The sequence below is a fragment of the Rattus norvegicus genome, chromosome 17, assembly GCF_021556685.1.
Source record: "Rattus norvegicus strain SHRSP/BbbUtx chromosome 17, alternate assembly SHRSP_T2T, whole genome shotgun sequence".
In the NCBI taxonomy this organism is placed as follows: Eukaryota; Metazoa; Chordata; class Mammalia; order Rodentia; family Muridae; genus Rattus; species Rattus norvegicus.
The window spans coordinates 30,731,275-30,751,426 of NC_141550.1; the positions used below are offsets into that span (position 1 = coordinate 30,731,275).

Here is a 20,152-nt window from a genome sequence, read left to right on the forward strand (position 1 = left end):
AGTGCATGTACAGAGAAGTCAGAGATCAATTTTCAGAAGTCAGTTCCCTCCTTCTCCACATAAGTCCTGGAATTTGGACTGAACTCAGGTTGTCAGGGTCAGTGGTAAAGGCCTTTACTCACTGAGCCTTCTTACCAACCCTCATCTAACGGTTTTCATTACTATCAAAGTCCCATGACTATACATGTCTTACTCTCATAGGGCTCCTTATTAGCAAATATTGCCCAAAGCACAATGGCGAAGCTGTACACATCTGACTTCTCTGTGGGCTTTGTGTTGATGTCAGTCAGGTGTTCCGGTGCCATGTAGTAGAGGGTGCCTCCGTTCTTCTTGGTGACGCTGCTGGCCTCCCTCTGCTTGTTGTGTTCCTCCTTAGTCAGTTTGCTCCATGTCTTAAAGGAAGCCACACCAAGATCGGCTATCTGGAAGAGAAGAGGGGCCAACGGAACTCATCACGAAGGCTTATGAGTAAATCAAACTGGATTTTCATGAATTCAAGTCTGGGGCTTATCCAGTACATGTGTGGCACAATCAATTTTTCAGTTGCTGCATGGGCCTATCTAGAATAGTTACCTCTCAATAGACTCTCAGAATGTTCATGTAAAATGCTAGCATATCAATTATTTTTTAAAGTTTCTTTTAAACATTTATTTATTTATTTATTTATTTTTATTTTGAGGGGGCGCATATTTCAAGATGTGTATGTGAGTCAGAAGACAACTTGCAGAAGTCCTTTCGCTCCATACTGGGATTGAACTTGGGTCTTCAAGCCCAGCAGCAAAGTATCTTTACTAGCTGAGCTATCTTGCTGGGGCCTTGGCATCTCAATTCTTAACCAATAACACTGGGGCAAGACAACAAAACTGTGTTTGTGCTAATTTCTCATTTACTTTGCATATTTTTTTTTTTTGTTTTGGTCTTTTCTGGGGAAGACAGAGACTGGTTACCACACCTTTCATTTGCCCAATAACATCCAGAGGACCGTGGTTGTTTCTCTGAGCATCCCAAAGCCACCCTGAGGGTGGGACTGTTGCTGCTACTTGTTTTGTGTTGGCAGTTTGCACCTAAGAGAAGACAGGATGGAGAGAAGGAAATCGAAACACACATAAAGGCAGAGAAAAAGATAACCAAGTCAGACGCAGCAAAGAATAAAGTGGCAAGGGGAAATGGCAGAGGAGGACAGTTACGGGACAATCCAAGGAGGTGGTCCTCTTCTGCCTCTAAGAAGCATTTAGGGAGGAGCTAGATAGAGCATGTGCCTACCTGAAATGCACAGATTTTAACCCAGAACACAAAGGATAAGTTCTTAATTGAAAGAAAAAAAGACGTTGGGATTAACAGCCGTCTGAGACATGAATGGCGTCTGATGCGGATCTTGTAGGCAGGTCCTGGTTCTTCCCCAGTGCTAAATGTTTTCAGGATCTTTTTGTTTCTTGTTGGTGTAGGTGTGGGGATGAAACCCAGAACTCTGGCCCTGAGCTATCTGGTCCCCCTTCAGGTCTCCAGCTTGGATTCTAGCTACCAAGACTAATTATGTGTGCTGTTGCTTCCTCAGTTACATGTAGCTCCTGAATAGGCTGCATTTTCCTTATTACCTCTGCTATGATAAAAAGAATTTTCAAAAGTAAATTGACTCCTTAAATGAAAATAGACATAAACAGGATGTCAAAGCAGAAGTCTTTGTCTTGGAGAGCCAGGACTGAGTCTAGGACCAAAGATGTGCGAGACTAGTTTTCTCCACTGAACTATGCCCCTTGGTCCACAAAGTGGAGGATTCTGAGGCCAAAATGGTTGACTTACTACTGCTTTTAAGCCTTTTCTGAATTTTAAGAATAGTCTCCACACACTTCTATACTCCCTTTCTCTCCAGGGTGGAGAAGTCTCAGTCACAAGATTTCCTGGGAAAGATGATGAGCAGATAGCCCATTCCAGAGGGAAGGTAGCAACCCTTCAGTGTTTCCGTTTCCAAATCTAATCAGAGGGAAACAAAACCCAGGAACCAGGGATGAGATCCTTTTCATCACAGTATCCTTCAATCCAGTCAAGCCCACACCTTGTACCATGCTAGCCTTGCAAGCAGCACCGTGCTCCGTGCTGAGCTAGGTCCTCTTTTATCATGATCAACTATAGCAATGGGTTTCTAGTGGAAAATCAGACTACAATCACTCAGCCTTCTCAACGTGTACAGACTGTGGATTACCTTAATGTGAAAGTCACGGTCAACGAGGATATTTTCAGGCTTCAGGTCCTTGTGTATTACACCTTCGTCATGTAAGTAGTGCATGCCTTCTATGATCTCCACGATTATCCTTCCTTTCACAGAAAGTGGGACACTTTCCTAATGAAATGACACATTAGGTCTATGAAGTAATGGAGAGGTAATCTAACAGGCAAGAACAACTTCTCCATCCATGCCGATGGGATGAGGGCCCAAGGTTAGTGTTAGCAGGTTCCTCCCACCATGTGGTCCATAGCACTGCTGTCCCTGGGAAACAAGCTCCTTCAAGAAAGACCCTACCCCAGGGCCTACAGGATAGCCAAATACTACTGCTATATTTTGTTTAGTGAAAAAATAGAAATAAATTCTGTGCCAATCTACATGCATATAAAAATACCATAAGAAGAAGCCATGAATTTGAGAGAAAGCAATTGAGAGGGTGGAGAGGGGTACATGGGAGGTGTTGGAGGGAGGAAAGGGAAGGAGAAAATGATGAAATATATTTAAAAAAATAAGTAAATACTTTATAATAGAATAACCTGGGACTACTTGGTATTCTATGACATAATTTAGTACATTATGTAATAAAAACTCATGTTTAAAAAACCATGAAGCCAAATCCCTTTAAACAATGACATTTATTATTTTTGTTACTATTACTTCCAATTCTCCTGCTATTCCAAAGATTGCCTCCATATAGCTAAGGTAATGTTTAGAATATCTGAATAAACAGCAAACCTACAAACATTTCCACGGCATACTGTTGTGAAATGACACTGGCATTTACATAGGAATAACAACATCAGGGAAATGGGAATGTGAAATGGCACAGAGAGAAATGGAATTCGGGGAAGCATGTTAACAGTGCCAACTACCACATAAGCATCTCGGCCATATGCATGATACCATGTAGTATTTATGTGATGACCTGGCAGATCTTTGTAGAATCTTAGGTCACTCTTAAAATTATACTCTAATTATATCAACCTCAATATATTACTTAAGAAATGCATGTTTCTGTTTTAGTAGTATCATTTCAGTTTTTCTCAATACTAAGACCAGCTTACAGAATGAATGACTCTTAAAAACTTTTAAGTGTCTGTTAATGGTTTACAGGTGAAAAGGTCAAGGGGGTGGAGCTTAGATTCCCAAATCATACCAAACCACAGCCTTCACACCATATTTATCCACGCTGAAACTGAACCACAGCATCAGCGCTTGACTTCCACAGTATAAAAGAGAGCAGAAGGCTGGATCTGGTGGTACACACCTGTCGTCCCAGATACTAAGGAGGCTGAGGCAAAAGGATCTAAACGTTTGAGAGCAGCATTCTCATTGCCCTTGCTTGCAAAAATTAATTGATTAATTAAAAACAGCAGCAGAGACTGTTCCTGTCTTCATCTATATATGTTCAGGAAAGCCTTATTAGGAGGTATGATTGTTCCCTACCTAACCTCTTCCTGGTTCTCTTGGGTCCTTGACTCTTCTTGTCCCTATCTTGTGAAGCTTATTATTGGCTGACCCACCGAAGCCTTTCCTCACAGATGACTCATCTCTGGATCTAAATGCCTACTTCTGTCACATGGCTAATCTTACCTTACAATGATACACATGCTTACAATGCCATGTGTATCATCTTTTATCCTTCCCACCATGTTCGCGTTTCTGAGAGATCTGCTGATTTGACATTTGTAAGGTGTGGGGAGATGGAGGGAGGGGAAATATTTGGTACAAAGGCAGCTAAATGTTTCTGTCCCTTACATGCAATCTGTGCTCTGGCGAAAGTTGGTGACTGGCAGTTCTACAAACTGTCATCCCCTAATTCCTTCCCACATGTCATCTCTGTGCCTGGAACGTTTGCTCCTTAGTTATGTGCTTCAACTTGTCCTTCAGGAATCCTGTCCCACCTAGCTCAGATTGGGCGGGGCACCTCGCCCGTGTTCTGCAGCAGGCAACTGTGTGCCTATCAGACACCATAACATCAGATGCTCCATTGCTTCTTCTGAGTCTTGTGCTTGCCGGTGTTGTATCAGCTATGGGCTCCTGAAGCACACTAGCACAAGACTCAGATCCTAATCCATACAGGAACTTTAAACAATTACCTAGTTTTCGTAATTCCTCTTCTCCCTGATTTTAAATTTTATATTGCTGAGTTTTATATTCTAGATTTAATCTAGAGCAACTTCTTAAATGGTCTAAGATTACAATTGCGAATACCCCTCTTTCTCTTATGGTCAGTGACAGTGCACGTGCTTTTGTAAATTACTACCTGTCATCTGCAACATAGACATTTTCATCAATGAACTCAAATTTGTTATCATTTACACACATCTCTGTCAGACCGGGTGTTACTGAAAGAAGGTCCGTCTGCCAACTGTGGATTGGAGAAAGACTAGGTGGGTCAGCAAAAAGGGAACCTCAAGTGGTAATACAGACATAAATGGGGCCTGAGTGGGGGAGACGATCCCCAAGGCTGGAAGAGGCACAGAAATCCAAATGAAGCCAACCGTGGTGGCAAACACCTTTAATCCTAACACTGAGGAGGCAGAGGTAGGTGGAATTCTGTGAGTTCAAGGCCAGCCTGTGGTCTATATATCGAGTTGCAGAAATCAACAATAACAAAAACTCTAACAAACAAACAAACAAATGAACGAACAAAAGTAAGGAAAGAAAGCAAGCCAGAAAGCAAGCAAGCGAGCAAGTGAGCAAGCGAGCAAGCAAAGATATCCAAACCATAAACCCAAATTTCCAACCGGAAAGCTACAAACGAAACCCCAAGAGCAGCTAGCACTTGACACTTTAGCACTGACTGCCTTAGGTGCCACCTACCTTGGTCTTCAGCACGTGCATCAGGTTGCCCTGCTCCATGTACTCCATCACCAGCGAGTAATTCCCCTCCTCTATGATGATGCCCAGTAGCTTCACCACTCGATCGTGTCTCAGTCTGTGCATCATCTTCCCCTCTTCCAAGAGAGCCTCATTGTACCTGTGGGCAGGAGAGCAGCTAGGCTGAGCAGGGCTGAGCAGGGCAGGGCAAACCCTTCTACCCAGGTGCCTAAGAAGCTCCAGTGTCCCTGCAGTGCGAGCCATGTTGCAAACATTTGTCACAATCAGGTCTGTTCCGGTCTCCTCCAGGCAGACAGGTCCTAGGGGGTTAGGGAGGCTTCTCTTCATCTAAACCCCTCCCTCCTGCCTTGTCTTAGGAACTGGAAGCCAGGCACTCATGGCAGCAAATCAATTAATGAAAAATTCAGCGCTGGTCTGGCCTGATGGAGACTGAACTGGGAAACACAATAAGACAGGCATCCCTCTCAAACCAGCCTGAGGAGGAGAGAAGCCCTCCACCTTTACAGCCTCTCACAGGGTGGCTGGGATTTCCCATGATGGGACTGGCCTCTTTTTGTACCAGGCTTCAGTGTCTGTATCCACGGCTCTGACTTCTTCTCATGGCCTCCCTTACTATCCAGCTTCCTGTCTTCAGGGATGCCTTTCCCACACATTCCCATCAAGCACTAATATCTTTTTAATTAACTCCAAAGTCCTCATCCAACATAATAATAAGAGTTATGGGCACCCTTCATCCAGCCAGTGTGCCAAGTCTCCCCGAAGGTCAGCCTCATTTAAAACTTTATGTGTTTAGCCACAGAGTTGGAGACAACTACCTTCTGCAATCAGAAACCCATTTCTGCTCCCGACTCACTCAGCGCGGTTGGGTCCCGTGTATACTTTTTTCAGGATGACAAATCCATGGGTTCTGTGGAAACACAAGGACACCTTCCCGAAGCCTCCGCTGTCCAGGTCTTTCCTCTCCAGCAGGTCATCGGATGCCATTTTAATATTGTCCAAGGACATGTCTGGCTGCATCTTGAACGCTCAGAATCTGCAGCCCACCACCTTTGGTTCTTGCTTAGGGCTGTGTCCTATAAAGCAATCAGAGAGGATATTTCAGGGCAAAAAGACCACGATTTAAAACACCAAAACCAAAAATACTGCATGTTGTCAGGGATAGTGAGTGGTACATGCCTGGAATCCTATTACCCAGGAGGCTGAGTCAGGAGGACTGAAGGTCTGAGGCTAGCTTGTACTCCACAGTGAGTCCCAGACCAGTTAGAACAATACAGGGAGTCCTGTTTCAGAACTCCTCAACTCCCGAAGGACCACATATGTGGAGTGCCTTTGTTTTTCTTGAGGAAAAGTATAATCTGTGACATGAGTTGTTCAGCCAAGAGATATAGAAGACTGATTTTTTTTTATTCCAGTGGATGCTTCATTTCTGGCATCATGGAACACTAGAAAAAAATGATAACATTTTGTCAGGAAGCTACGTATGTGTTAGCTAACATGGCTTGAGCATCCACCGAAATTCATAGTTTGGTACAGCGGAAAGGAAAAATTCTACAGACAAAAAGTAGACTGAGCACTGGATAGGGGTAATGACTCATATGGTGGCAATTTTACTATTGTAGCTCTAGGTTAGGAGTGGAGGTGGTCTGCAATACAAGAGGGTTGGAGTGAGGCCCTCCTCAGAGTTTGGACCTCCTCAGCTTCTCAGTAGAAAGATGGACTGGGAAAAAAAAAGCCATCGCTACCAATAAATACATGTGTCTATGACTAGGAATGAGGTTAAAAAAGATTCTCTGTGAATTCATAACCTGAGCCATCTTCAAATAAATTTGGGCTTTGTCTTTTTTTTTTTTTCGGAGCTGGGGATCGAACCCAGGGCCTTGTGTTTGCTAGGCAAGCGGTCTACCACTGAGCTAAATCCCCAATGCTTTGCGCTTTGTCTTTAGAGGATCCTGGACATTCTCTTTAGGGCAGGAGTGATTTCCCCAAACTAAGAATGCTTATGTAGAAAGAGGTCATAGTCTGATGATATTCTTAGATTTTAATGTTAAAACCAACAAAACAACTTGGAGGCATGTTAGACATAAGTTCCCTTTCCAAAAGTATAAATAACAAAATAAAACATTCCTTATGAGCTAGACTATATGTATATAATAGACAGCAGTAGTAAGCACAGGGTAAGAACATCAGGTAATTAGTATATTGAATAATATTAGGAAATATATATGACACAAGTAATTATGAGCGAAGTTAGGGACTAGAAGAATATAAAAAGAATAATGCTGAACAGTAAGATGTGAAAAAGACATGAAAAAGACGTGATGACTCATGAGATCTGCCTATCTCTGTGGAGTGACATTCAGTGTTCCTCAGGAGGAGAACTTGAAGGAGAGTGCCCTGGTGGGTAGGTAGAGGGCAGCCACAGTGCTAGGATGAATGTCACAGCTGAATTCAACATCTTGGTCACCCATACATAGGAGGTTACTCACTATAAACAGTGTCCATTCAACGCAAGCCAAGTTTATTCCCACTCTGAATGCTGTGAAAAGAAGACAGAAAACCTCAAAGGAAGGAAGGTAAAACACAAGGAAACAGTAGCTTACGGGTTTCAATACATTTTAATGAGTACCTAAAAGGTGAAGAAATGACCAAAGAGAAAATCCAGAAGACCTAAGAAGTATATGAAGAACATGTCTGAGGTGATAGCTTTAAAAGGGGTGAAACTATGATAGTCATCTCCCATGAAGTAAACGCTCTTCCTGAGAGCTCTGTCACCCCCAAAGGAAACTGTTCACAGTGGAAGACATGGCCCCAGTGTGCTTCGCTCTGGTTGAAAACCTAAGACATTTAATAGTATTAAGAAGTACAAAAGCACCGCTATTTAGCAGGCCTGGTTTTGGGAATCCTCTTAACACTGTGCCAAAGGTTTTGGATAATTTAGGTGACAAGTTTTCTGTTATTAGGAACATCTAGGTCTACAAGTTGCAGACACTTTATCTTAGAGTTATTCAAGGAATAGACAATAACTCACAAGCAAAGGTAGGGTGCCTATAATCTTGTCTAGTGGCTTGCGGCAGAATGCTTGGGTATGTGAATCTTCTACACTCTATAGAGGCTTCCTAGAGGACACCAGCATAACAGCACAGCCGATATCAGAGGGGCACATCAAATGATCTTCTCCATCTCAGGCATTGCCAAGGAAGATGACTAGGAGTGGGGCAGCGGCAAAGAGAGGAGGTGGCCCAGATGAAGGAGTGAAGGCTGAGGAGTATGGAAGGCACTAGAAGCGTGCTAGCAGGAACCATTAAGGGAGTGCAGAGCAAGGATCTTCCTCTGGAGAGTATGAACTCTTAATTCATTTGCCTCGTGACTTTAAGGAACTTACTTAAGCCTCCATTTCCTCATCTGTGAAAGGAAATAACAGCCCATCTTGGGACTGGCAAGGAATTTTATGAGAAAGTAACATGTGAAAATACATTTGCCTGCTTCATAGTTATAGCTACGGTAAGTCCTGTTGTTAGGTTTATAACACCAGGACTCTGAGAATCCACAGTGGGTCTGTGTACACAGGTGCATTTCTAAGTGTACAGAACACTTCAAAAGGAGGTATAATGACAAGGGGTATACCTACAATGGTCATCTCCCATTGAGTAAAGGCTGTCCATGGGGGCTCTGCCATCCCCAAGGAAATGAAGTGGAAAACAGCTCCAGAGTCCTACTTGCTTACATGTTAAATTAGCACTTAAAGACTGAATTGAGACTACCCAGCAGGTCCCTACAGACAATCTATGAGACTGAGAATGGACTAGTGTGGAGACAGAAGGTGTTAACATTACTAGGTGTTCCAGGCCCAATTCCTCCTTTCCTATACATTTTCTGGGGCAAGAAGTCCTGCCCAGTCTTCCTCATCTCAGATATACCCCTCCCTCTCCAGCCACATTCTTTTAAACCCCTAGTCAGGAAGACTAGAAGTTTCTGGTCTGAGTACTCTCATTTCCTGGGTTCCAATCTTAAGTCTTCCTATTATGAGATGTTTACAGAGCTCGCACGTCTCTCCTCAAATAGTTATTTTAAAATCGTTCCTAATGAACTGTACAGAGGCAAAAAACAAAACAAAACAACAACAAAACCACCACCACCAACAAAACCAATCAAAACCAAAAAACCTGTTTAGCCACTGTCCTCAGTGCCTGGAAGAGCCAAACACATGGTAAACAATTGTTAAGTGGTAAAAAAATTCTAAAAGAAGAACTATTTAGGGTTGGGGATTTAGCTCAGTGGTAGAGCGCTTACCTAGGAAGCGCAAGGCCCTGGGTTCGGTCCCCAGCTCCGAAAAAAAGAACCAAAAAAAAAAAAAAAAAGAAGAACTATTTAGTTGTTAAATAATAAAGGATATAATAAAACAGATCATAAACTATAAAATAGATTATATGGCAATAAAAAAACAATATAGAGAAAGACACCAAAAATTCACTAACATTGATTTTACATTGTAAGGCAAATTGTTCCTTTCTTCTGTATACTTTTGTTAAGTCAGTGTCTTGTGTGTGCCTAGGCTGGCTTGAGATTTGTGATCCTCTTGCTTCAGTGTTGGAATTACAGCTGTAATTACCATTCCTGGCTCTTTACATTTTTTATTACATTTTCTATAATAAACACAAATTACATTCATAACAAAATTACATTTTGAAAGAATTACACCTTAACTCAATGGCTGTGTATTCTGAGGATTCGAGTCTGAGACAAAGTTATGCTTAGTGACACAGGCCTTCAAGCCAAATACCAGGAAGGCTGAGGCAGGTGGATCTCTGGGAATTCAAGGCCAGCCTGGTCTTCTATGTAACTGAGTTCAGGATAGTAAGGGCTACACAAAGATACTCTGTCTCGAAAACAATAAACAAACAAACAAAATCATACAGACTTACCCAGATTAAGTTAATATTCTACATTAAAAAATATGGGGGTGTACTGACTAAATTTTAAAAACTTAGGAAAACTATGTTTTTAAAAAATAAGTATTATATCCATGTCTATATAGTAAGATACATCTGCCAGAATAATATCCAACCAAAGTGTGGGAAGCTATTTTTGATTCAATCTCCAGATCCTACTGAAGATATTAAGGAGTCACACACTAAGAAGTAATATTAGTTCTACAGTGCCCAATTTGTAAGTTGTTACCTTGGGCATATTTCTTAATACAATCCTGAAAGCTTAACATCATGTGCAAAATAGCAAAGAAAGAGAAAAATGAAAATTAAAGTTAAGAATTGTTACTACTGTTTTGTCAGTAACACAAACAAAACATCCCAAATTTTACTTAAAATAAGGCTAGTATATTTCTGTATACAATGCAGCTGTGATGGTTCACCTTTCTAACAGGCCTTTCCAGTGGTTACAAAATTACACGACTAAGTCATTCCATCCCAAAGTTCACTCTGCCACTGAGTCTTCATGTGTTAAGAATACCTTTCCGAAGGTCTTTTGTGGCATTTCTTAAAACAGCTTCACAAAATAAAAGAGCAAGGAAATCAAATGATCTGCAAGAGACAATGAATGAGTCACCCTGGACTGCACCATCCAATCTCAGAAGGCTCTGTCCAATGTTTAGGTGAGGAGAATGCGGCCTATCTTTTTCATAATTCAGAGAGTGTCTGCAGCAATACAAAAGCAAATGCTACTGAGGACCAGAGAAGCCTTGGATGTTTGATACTAGTCTCTCGTCGAGGTTGTGGATCACTCCTTTTTCAGCTCGCCTCAAAGATAAAGATGAAAGCTACTGACTGCTTTGCAACCTTCTGCTGCCCCAAGTACAACAGTAATAGACCCTTTTAAAGAGTTGGTAGGTCCAGGGTTGATAGATTACATTTAGGTAACCTAGTTTAGGCACTAACGCTTCAATAAGCCGTCATCCCTACCAAAATAATAATAATAATAATAATAATAATAATAATAATAATAATAATAATAATAATAATAATAATAAGAGAGATCTGTAACCGTGGTCGCGGCGCAGATGTCCACCTTCTCTGTCGCGACTTGAGCTAAAACTACCTCAAGAGTCCACCCTCCCGCTAGATGACAGCAAGTCCCGCGCTTTCCGATTTCCGGGTACGCTTGAAGTCCCGCCCATCACCCGGCTTCCGGAAACAACGAGCCCCGCCCTCCGGTCCACGCGCAGAAATCGCTCGGCCCCCGCCCCTTCCGGGAATCCAGCTGTTGAGGAAACTAGCGGCGGCCCGGGCCCCGGCTCTGACTTACCTTAGAGGCTTTTCCGCGGCCAAGTACTCCGGCCCAGGTGAGGAAGGACGGGCGGTGGACGTCAGGAGCTGCTCCTCGCTGTGGCTGCCGGGCGGGGATGAACCTGGGCCCTGACTAGGACCGGACGGAGCTAGGTGCTGAAGTGGCGTCCAGCCACGCCCAGGCTCCTCACCGCCTCCCACCGCGTCCACCTCGCTCCTCAGCCGGTTCGCACAGCGGCTGGACTCACGGGAGGTGAGCGGCACCGATACCCGCGCTCCGGAGGCCGCTCTGGGGGCCGCTCCTACGCGTCTAAGGTCTACTGGGGTGGTGCTAGGCTGCGACCGCCCTTGTCTCCGCCTCTGCTCACGCCCCGGGGCGGTGTGCCCGGGCGAGCGCCAGCCTCCCAAGCTGGGCATTGAGCTCTACCGAGAAAGCCAGGTTTGCAGCGCGATGATCCCGGAAATCAGCTAGGAAAATGAATGGTAGTTTTGCTTTGCCTTACAACTAGTTATGAGAGATCCCTTAAAAAAAAAAAAAAAAAGAGGCGGTCATAACCGCTGTATGTCAGGGCAGAGACCGCTTGGCCGCTTCAAGCACTGCGTGCGACAGTGGCGTTTGCAAGCTTTGTGGGTTCAGCGGTGACAGAACCCCTGGCAAATTATCATTTATCTGTCACGGCAGGCTGTCGAGGAAGAAACGTGATTAATTTGTAGCTCTCTAAAGTGGTAATTGAAATCCCAAGCAAAAAAAAAAAAATAAGTGTTACTACAGGTGTCATTAAGAAAGAAGTTGCACGGTAATACAACGATCACTTATTGTCAAAGAAAAAAAAATAGGTCAAGAGAGGGAGAGGATCACAAAAGATACGATTAAGGAGACTTCCTAAACCCTACACACGACCACCACTTTAAGAAACTTAACAGCCATTTTACCAGATACCATGAAAATAAGCATTAAGAAGATGCTCAAGGGGGTTGGGGATTTAGCTCAGTGGTAGAACACTTGTCTAGCAAGCGCAAGGCGCTGGGTTCGGTCCCCAGCTCTGAAAAAAAAAAAAAGAAGATGCTCAAGGTCCTAGGACACTAGGGGAACTCAAATTTGATGTCAAATACACATAAAAAGCCTCCAAATCCCAAACATTCACAGATGTTAATGAAGACATACAATAACTGAAAATCGCTTATATTCTTGCAAATAATGCAAAACCTTTATGGTTACTATATGATTTAGTAGTTTCACATACAGGTATGTACCCAAATAAACATACATCTACTGTATAAACACATGTACTTAAGTTGGGTTTTTTGTTTGTTTTGAGTTATTTTGGGGGTGGAGTGCGTGTGTTGTGTGTGTGTGTGTGTGTGTGTGTGTGTGTGTGTGTGTAAAACTGCACATAATGTGGAGGCCAGAAGCCCACCTCCAGAAGCTCCTTACAATTCACCTTTTTCTTTTCCATACATTGTCTTACTTTTGACTTTAGCTTGTGGAGTGGACTAAGCAGTCTGCCCAGTAAACTGCAAGAGCGTGCCTGTCTTCAACTCCAGGAATGTCGCCATAGCCAGTTTTTTGTTTGTTTGTTTTTGTTTTTGCAAGGGTGCTGGGGATTGAACTCAGATTCATATGTTGCCATGGCAAGCACTTTTCTGAAACCCTGAGCATTGTTTTTCTTTAATTTTTTTGTTTTATTTTTGAGTGTGTATATATGAGTGTAGATTCTCCCAGAGGTCACAAAAAGGCATCAGGTCCCCAGAAGTTAGAGTTACAGGTGAGCTGTCTGGTGTGAGTCTAGGAACCACACTTAGGTCCTTTGTAAGATCAGTATGTGCTTTTAACAGCTGACTCATAGTTCCGGCTCCTGTATTTGAAACAGTTAAGTGTTTATTTTCTATGTATGAGTGTTTTGGGTGCATGTTTGTGTACCACTTGCATGCTTGGTGCTTATGGAGGTCAGAGGAGGGCATCAGATCTCCTGGAATTGGAGGTATGGATAGTTGTGAGTCACCACGTGAGTGCTGAGACCCTGGTCCTCTGCAAGAACAACCACTGAGCCATCTCTCCCATTACTGTGTTTGAATTTTTGCAGCAGCTTTTCATAATTGCCAAAACTTGAAAGCAAATGAGTTACCTTTCAAAAGCTCTAGTAAATCTACCACAATGGACTACTACTTGGCACTAAAATGAATTACAGAATTAAAAAAAAAAGAATTTGGTGTGTTTTTATGTATTTCTAAGTAATAACAATCAATCTTAAAAAAAACTATGTTACAATGTATGATTTCAAAGATGACATCTTCAATGAGGGAAAGTTATGAAGATTCTACATAGGCCAGTGGTTGCCATGGGTTTACAAGGAAGGGGGATATATCAGTAAAGCATAGGAGACTTTTCTTTTTTTGCAACCTGAAACTATTTGATCTGACTATAGTCCCATGTTTACCTGTCATGGCTTGTCCCGTCTGGGTACTCCAGAGAGGCAGAGCCAAAAAGTTAGAAAGGAAGATAGAAAGATAGGAGTAGATATTTTTTTAGGGGAACCTATATTGCTGGTAATGGCTCATTCTTAGACTTGATACCTCAGGATAGGGAAGCTAATAGTGTGCCTTTACAGTGCATTGCTACTTTTTATTGCTGTTAACATCTTACTAGGCCTAACTTAAATTACAAGGTAACCAAGGTAACGGAACAGAGACAGACAGACAGACAGACAGACAGACAGACACACACACACACACACAGACAGAGACAGAGACAGAGACAGAGACAGAGAGAGACAGAGAGTGTTAGATCTGTACTATCTAAGGTTTCAAGCATTTCATTTGGTTCTTCCCCAGATGGCCATTTTCTTCTGGATCTCCCCTCCTCCTCAAATCTTCTATATCCTGGTAGAATGATATCAGTCATTGAGTTTAGAGTCACCATAAGTCCAGGATAGTCTCTTAATGACCCCTGTAAAGATTCTCTTTGCAAAGATAGTTTCTCAGGTATCAGAGTTTAGAATGTATGGATATCTTTTTGGTAGGACACAGTTCAACCCACTACAAAGCATGCATTACATATATACTAGAACTCACCAATTTAAAGTGTTTTGCTTGCTAAGTTTTGACAAATAGATGTGGTAGTGTACCTGCCACGATAAACATGATTCAGAAACCCTCTAGCAGCCTTAGGAAGTTCTCCACAATTTTATGGTGTCTCCTCCCAGTCTCTGGTTAGCATAGATCTTTCTGCTAGTGTAATTAGCCTTTTCCATAATGTCTAACACATGAAATGTAAATATACATAACACGTGCCATCCTTTGTTAAATGTCAAGGTGAAATCAATGGGTCTGAAAATGGTTGAACTTAAACATAAGTTGCAGAAACAGTACAGCGAATACCCTGCTCTGCAGCTCAGAATTGTGACCATTTTGCTGTACTTGTTGTCTTCTTTCTCTTATGCTTCATGATCTTCATTTTTTTAAGTCACTGCCTAAATCACATCTTGTAAGGACAAGGATATTCTATATTACTTTTATAACTGCTACAATGAATGTGAAATTTTTGTTTTAAAGTCTGCCATGTGAGTATGCTCTTCTGTATAAATATTAGGAAAGAAGACCCAAAACTATTGTTCAGAGATGAGTAATACCTACCTGATATCTGGGTTAGCATTTTTTTTTCTTCCCATGCAAGTTGAGACTTACTGGCACCTTGAATGCCAAATAATTTTGTATTGCATTAAGAATTTTTGACAATCATGTTATGCAAGGCTGTGTGCCAGTCAATATCTATAAAGAATGCTGTTAGTTTTATGTTGCATGAAATATAAAAAGGCACCATCCCACATTATCGCCGGCTACTCTCTGGCCTTAGTGGTCTCGTTGCCTCCATGGCTAACCCCATGTAGTGACAGCCTATCTCGAGGTTTTCTTGCTGTGGATGCTGCTCACATTCCCAGCCATCCACCTCCTGTGATTACCTGTCACAAATCTCTGTAACCCAGTAAAATCAAAACTCTAGAGGCTTGTAATTTATCAGTCAGATTTATATTAGTAAATTTTCAACCCACAAAATGCCCACACAAAGAACTTAAAACTCAATTGATATAAACACAAGCTGCACACCTAGATGGGGCAAACACACCCTACTTATTATTTAATCATCTAAGAAATCCCCAAGACTTATGGCTCCCAGGACTGTGTGGTTCTGGCTCCCCTTCCTCTCCTATAGGTTCCATCTTGTCTCCTACTTTCCTTCCCTTCCTCTGTCTCTCTTTACTCTAAAATTCTCAGCCTGCCTTCCTTTTCTACTGCCCAATCACAGGCTCTCACCTTATCTTGTGCCTACCCTCATTTGCATATAGACAGCAATCCCCAGTTTTATTTTATCCAGATACCAACACAGAGAGGGTCAGACCACAAGTTACATTATGCAGATAGGCAGTCTGACCTTGGTTCCATGTGTATATTAAGTAACCCAAAGACTATTTTTTTAGTTCTCAGTATCTTTGGCATGCTGATTAGGGTCAGAAATGAGACTCTGAAATGATTCCAACCTTATAAACCTTATAGTACTGTCTTCCTCTGTTAATTTTTCTTCCTTCTGGTGGTCTATCCAGTAATTTTTGCTTCTAGGGGACTTGTATTTCCAGTCTTCTGCAGAAAGCTGAGGCTTGTGTTGCCTACTGCCACTTGCTTCCACAAGTGTACCCTGCCTGGAGCCAAGATTGGAAGAAAGAGCACAGAGAAAAGGAGGAAGATTTGGTTCAGACTTTTATCAATTAAAAAGTTTTATGTCTTCAAGGTTTCAGTTTTTGTTGGCTGCATTTGTTACTTTTATTGATGTATTAGGGGTATTGCTATGAAGAGATATCATAATGATGGCAACTCATCTAAGGAAGCGTTTAACTGGGGCTGACTTACAGATCAGAGGTTTAGTTCATTATCGTCATGGTGGGAGGCATAGCAGTACACAGGCAGATGTGGTGCTGGAGAGGTAGCTGAGAATTCTTTATCTGGATTAGCAGGTAGCAGAAAGAGAGACCGGGCCTGGCTTGAGCTTCTAAAACATCAAAGCTTACCTCCAGCGACATACTTCCTCCAACAGTGCCACATTTACTTAGACAAGTCCACACCTCCTAATAGTACCACTCCCAATGGGCCTGTGGGGGCCATTTTTATTCAAAACCATAACTGATGATTGAAAAAAATTCAAGGAACAAATGATTAATTCTTAATCAAGGTTTATTTCTAATTCAGGTTTATTTGTAGAAAAACAACAGACTAGACTCTCCAACCTACTCTTTTAGAATTCTCTTCATATGAAAATTAGACAAGGATGCAAAGCAAAACTACAGTCAACTCAGGAACATCAATATAATTTTTTCTCATCAAAACAAACATTTTTTATTGCTCTCATTATATATCACGATCATAGCCTCCCATCCCTCCACACCTGTACAAACATACACATCTCCCCTCTCCCCTAGATTTACTGCTCCTTCATTTCCCTTCAGAAAAGAACAGGCCTCCAAGGGATATCAGCAGAACACTGCATAACAAGATGCAACAAGACTAGGTACAAACTCATATTGAGACTGGATGAGTTAACCCAGCAAGGGTCCCCAGAGCAGGCAAAAGATCCAGGGACACTCCCTTACTCTCCATTGTTAGGAGTACCATAAAAACCCTAAGCTAAACAACCATAATAGGTTGCAGAAGACCTAATGCAGACCCATGCAGGCTCTGTGATTGCCACTTCAATCTCTGTGAGCCCCTATGAATCATGCTTAGTTGATTCTGTGGGTCATGTTTTCCTGGTGTCCTCGACACACACACAGACACACAGACACAGACACACAGACACACACACACACACACACACACACACTCACACATTTCTGTGGGCTTCCTGAGCTCTACCTAAAGTTGGGCTGTGGGTCTCTACAACTGCTCCCATTAGCTAGCTGGGAAAGCCTCTCTAATGACAGTTGGGCTAGGTATCAGTCTATGAGTTTAGCAGAACATCATTAGGAATCATTTCATTGACTTTTTTCCCCAGTCATGTCTGGTTCTACACTAGGTCTCTGAGCAGCTTCCTGACAATCTAGCAGTATGGATATGGGCTTCCTCTTATGGCATGGGCCTCAAGGTAGACTAGTCATTGCTGGCCACTCTCACAAGCTCTGACAGTTCTTGCAGGCCAGATAGGTAGGTTGTGGGTTGAAGGTTTTCTAGGTAGGTTGATGTCCCAGACCCACTACTAGATGCCTTGCCTGGTTACTGAAGTTTGCTAGTTCAGGCTCCACATCCTCCATTACTAGGAGTTCTTAATAGTATCATCCTCATAGGTTCTAGAAAGTTTTCATGGCACAAATGGAAATGTCTCCAGTTCCAGTCATCTCTCCCTGTACTCTCTCCCTCTCTCCCTCTCTCTTCTGTTTGATCTCTCCTGTTCCTATACCGACCTGCTACAGTCCACCACAAAATTATTCTATTTCCCTTTCCCAGGGAGATCCATGCCCCACCCACCCCCCATTCCTTGTTACTTATCCTCACTGGGTCTGTGGATTGTATCATGATTATTCTTTACTTAACAGCTAATATTCACTTATTTCTTTAAAAATATTTATTTACTTATTATATGAGTACACTATAGCTGTCGTCAGACACACCAGAAGAGGGCATCAGATCCCATTACCGATGGTTGTGAGCCACCATGTGGTTGCTGGGAATTGAACTCAAGACCTCTGAAAGAGCAGTCAGTGCTCCTAACCTCTGAGTCATCTCCCTAACCCCCTAATATTCACTTATAAGAGAGTACAAACCATGTTTTGGGAGTCTGGGTCACCTCACTCCTAATAGTGCCCCTCCCTATGGCATTATTAGACATTCAAACACATGAGTATATGGGGCCCATACCTATTCAAACCACCACAGTGTTTATCAGTTGTAGGAGTCCCCTGGTAAAATTTTGGGTATCACTTATTCTATCATTTGCAAATAATAATTTAACTTCTTTTTCTACTTGTATCCCCTTAATCTCCTTCAGTTGTTTAGCTAGAACTTCAAGTAGTATATTGAATAGATATGGAGAGAGTAGACAGCACTGTCTTGTTCCTGATTGTACTGGAATTTGCTTTTGAGTTTTCATTCAATTTGACATTGGCTATAGGCTTTCTGTAAATTGCTTTTATTATGTTGAAGTATGCCCCATCTGTCTATAAACTCTCCAAGACTCTTATCATGAAGGGGTGTTGTATTTTGTCAAAGGCTTTTTCAGCATCAAATGAGATGATCATGTGATGTTTTTCTTTCAGTTTTGTTATATGTTGGATTACACTGACTGATATTTTTTTGTACATCCGTACATTACCAAGCCTACTTGTTCATGGGGGATGGTCTTTTGATGTGTTCTTAGATTCAGTCTGCAAGTATTTTGAGTATTTTCATATCAATGTTCATGAGGGAAATTGATCTGTAATTCTCTTTATATATTGAATCTTTGGTTTGTGTATCAGGGTGACTGTGACATCATAAAATGAATTTGTCAATGTTCTTTCTGTTTCTATTTTGTGGAATAATTTGAGGAGTATTTGTGTTAACTCTTCTTCGAAAGTCTGGTAGAATTTTCCACGAAAACTGTCTGGCCCTGTGCTTTTTTTGGTTGGAAGACTTTTAATTACTGCTTCTATTTCCTTATGGGTTATATATTTAAGTTGTTTGTGATGTCTATTGAGAAAACTATTTCTTTTAGGTTTTCTAATTTTATGGAGTATAGGTTTTTAAAGCATGACTTAACTGGTTCTTTGGATTTTTTTCAGTATCTCTTCTCTCCTCCCTTTTATTTATGATTTTGTTAGTTTAGATAGTCTGTCTTTTAATAGTTTGGATAAGGGTTTGTCTCTCTGGTTGATTTTCTCAAAGAACGTATTCTCTTTGTTTCTATTTTATTGATTTCAGCACTCAGTTTGATTATTTTCTGCCATCTACTCCTCTTTGGTGCACTTGCTTTTTTTTGTTCTAGAGCTTTCAGGTGTTCTGTTAAGTTGCTAGTATGAGATCTCTCCAATTTCTTTGTGTGGGTACTTAGTGCTATGAATTTTCCTCTTAGCACTATTTTCATTGTTTCCCATGAGTTTGTTGCACATTCATTTTCATTGAATACTAGGAAGTCTTTAATTTCTTTCTTACTTCTGTCTTGGTCCGGTAGTCATTCAGTAGAGAGTTGTTTAATTTCCATGACTTTTGGCCTTTCTCTTGTGTGTTTTAATCCAGTGATGGTCTGATAGGATGCAGGGGGATATTTCAGTTTTCTTGTATCTGTTGAAGCTTGTTTTGTGACTGAGTACATGATTGATTTTGGAGAAAGTTCTGTGAGGTGCTAAGAATGTATATTCTTTATGTTTGGATAAAATGTTCTATAGATATCTGTTAGGTCCGTATGGCTCATAATATCTATTTAGTTCACTATGTCTCTGTTTAGATTTTTGTCTGGATGAACTCTCTGGTGTTGAGAGTGGGTTATTAAAGTACTCTACTATCAGTGTGTAAGGGTCAATATGTGATTTAAGTTTTGGTAATGTTTCTTTTTTTCAAATGTAGGTGCCCTTGAATTTGAGGCATAGATGTTAAGAATTGAAACATCGTCTGTATGGAATTTTCCTTTGATGAGTATGAAGAGTCCTTTCCTGTCTCTTTTGATTAATTGTGGTTTGAAGTCTGTTTTATTTGATATTAGAATGGCTACAACCAACTAGCTTCTTTGATCCTTTTGCTTGGAAGATCTTTTTTTTAATCCTATACTCTGTGGTGATGTCTGTATTTGATGTTGAGGTATGTTTCTTGTATGTGTCAGAAGGATGGATCC

At 41.6% G+C, this 20,152-nt stretch overlaps 2 protein-coding genes across 14 annotated transcripts in view; one reads left to right on the plus strand and one right to left on the minus strand.

The window, feature by feature from the left end:
- Positions 1 to 11,625, minus strand: part of Ripk1 (receptor interacting serine/threonine kinase 1) — a 32,227-nt gene extending 20,602 nt beyond the window's left edge. Inside the window, exons 1-9 of one of the 12 annotated variants that reach the window (XM_087590601.1) lie at positions 11,063 to 11,155; positions 10,532 to 10,602; positions 9,356 to 9,389; positions 7,552 to 7,601; positions 6,242 to 6,507; positions 5,919 to 6,138; positions 5,048 to 5,204; positions 2,201 to 2,338; positions 194 to 422 (exon numbers count right to left, since the gene is read on the minus strand). In XM_087590601.1, coding sequence (XP_087446727.1) covers positions 194 to 422; positions 2,201 to 2,338; positions 5,048 to 5,204; positions 5,919 to 6,082 — 688 coding nt within the window. In that variant the 5' untranslated portion in view covers positions 6,083 to 6,138; positions 6,242 to 6,507; positions 7,552 to 7,601; ... (1 more) ...; positions 10,532 to 10,602; positions 11,063 to 11,155. 12 annotated transcript variants of the gene reach the window in all.
- Serpinb6a (serpin family B member 6A) overlaps positions 11,269 to 20,152 on the plus strand; it is a 118,555-nt gene continuing 109,671 nt past the window's right edge. The window contains exon 1 of one of the 2 annotated variants that reach the window (XM_087590056.1): positions 11,269 to 11,557. The gene's annotated coding sequence lies outside the window, so the exon portion shown is untranslated. 2 annotated transcript variants of the gene reach the window in all.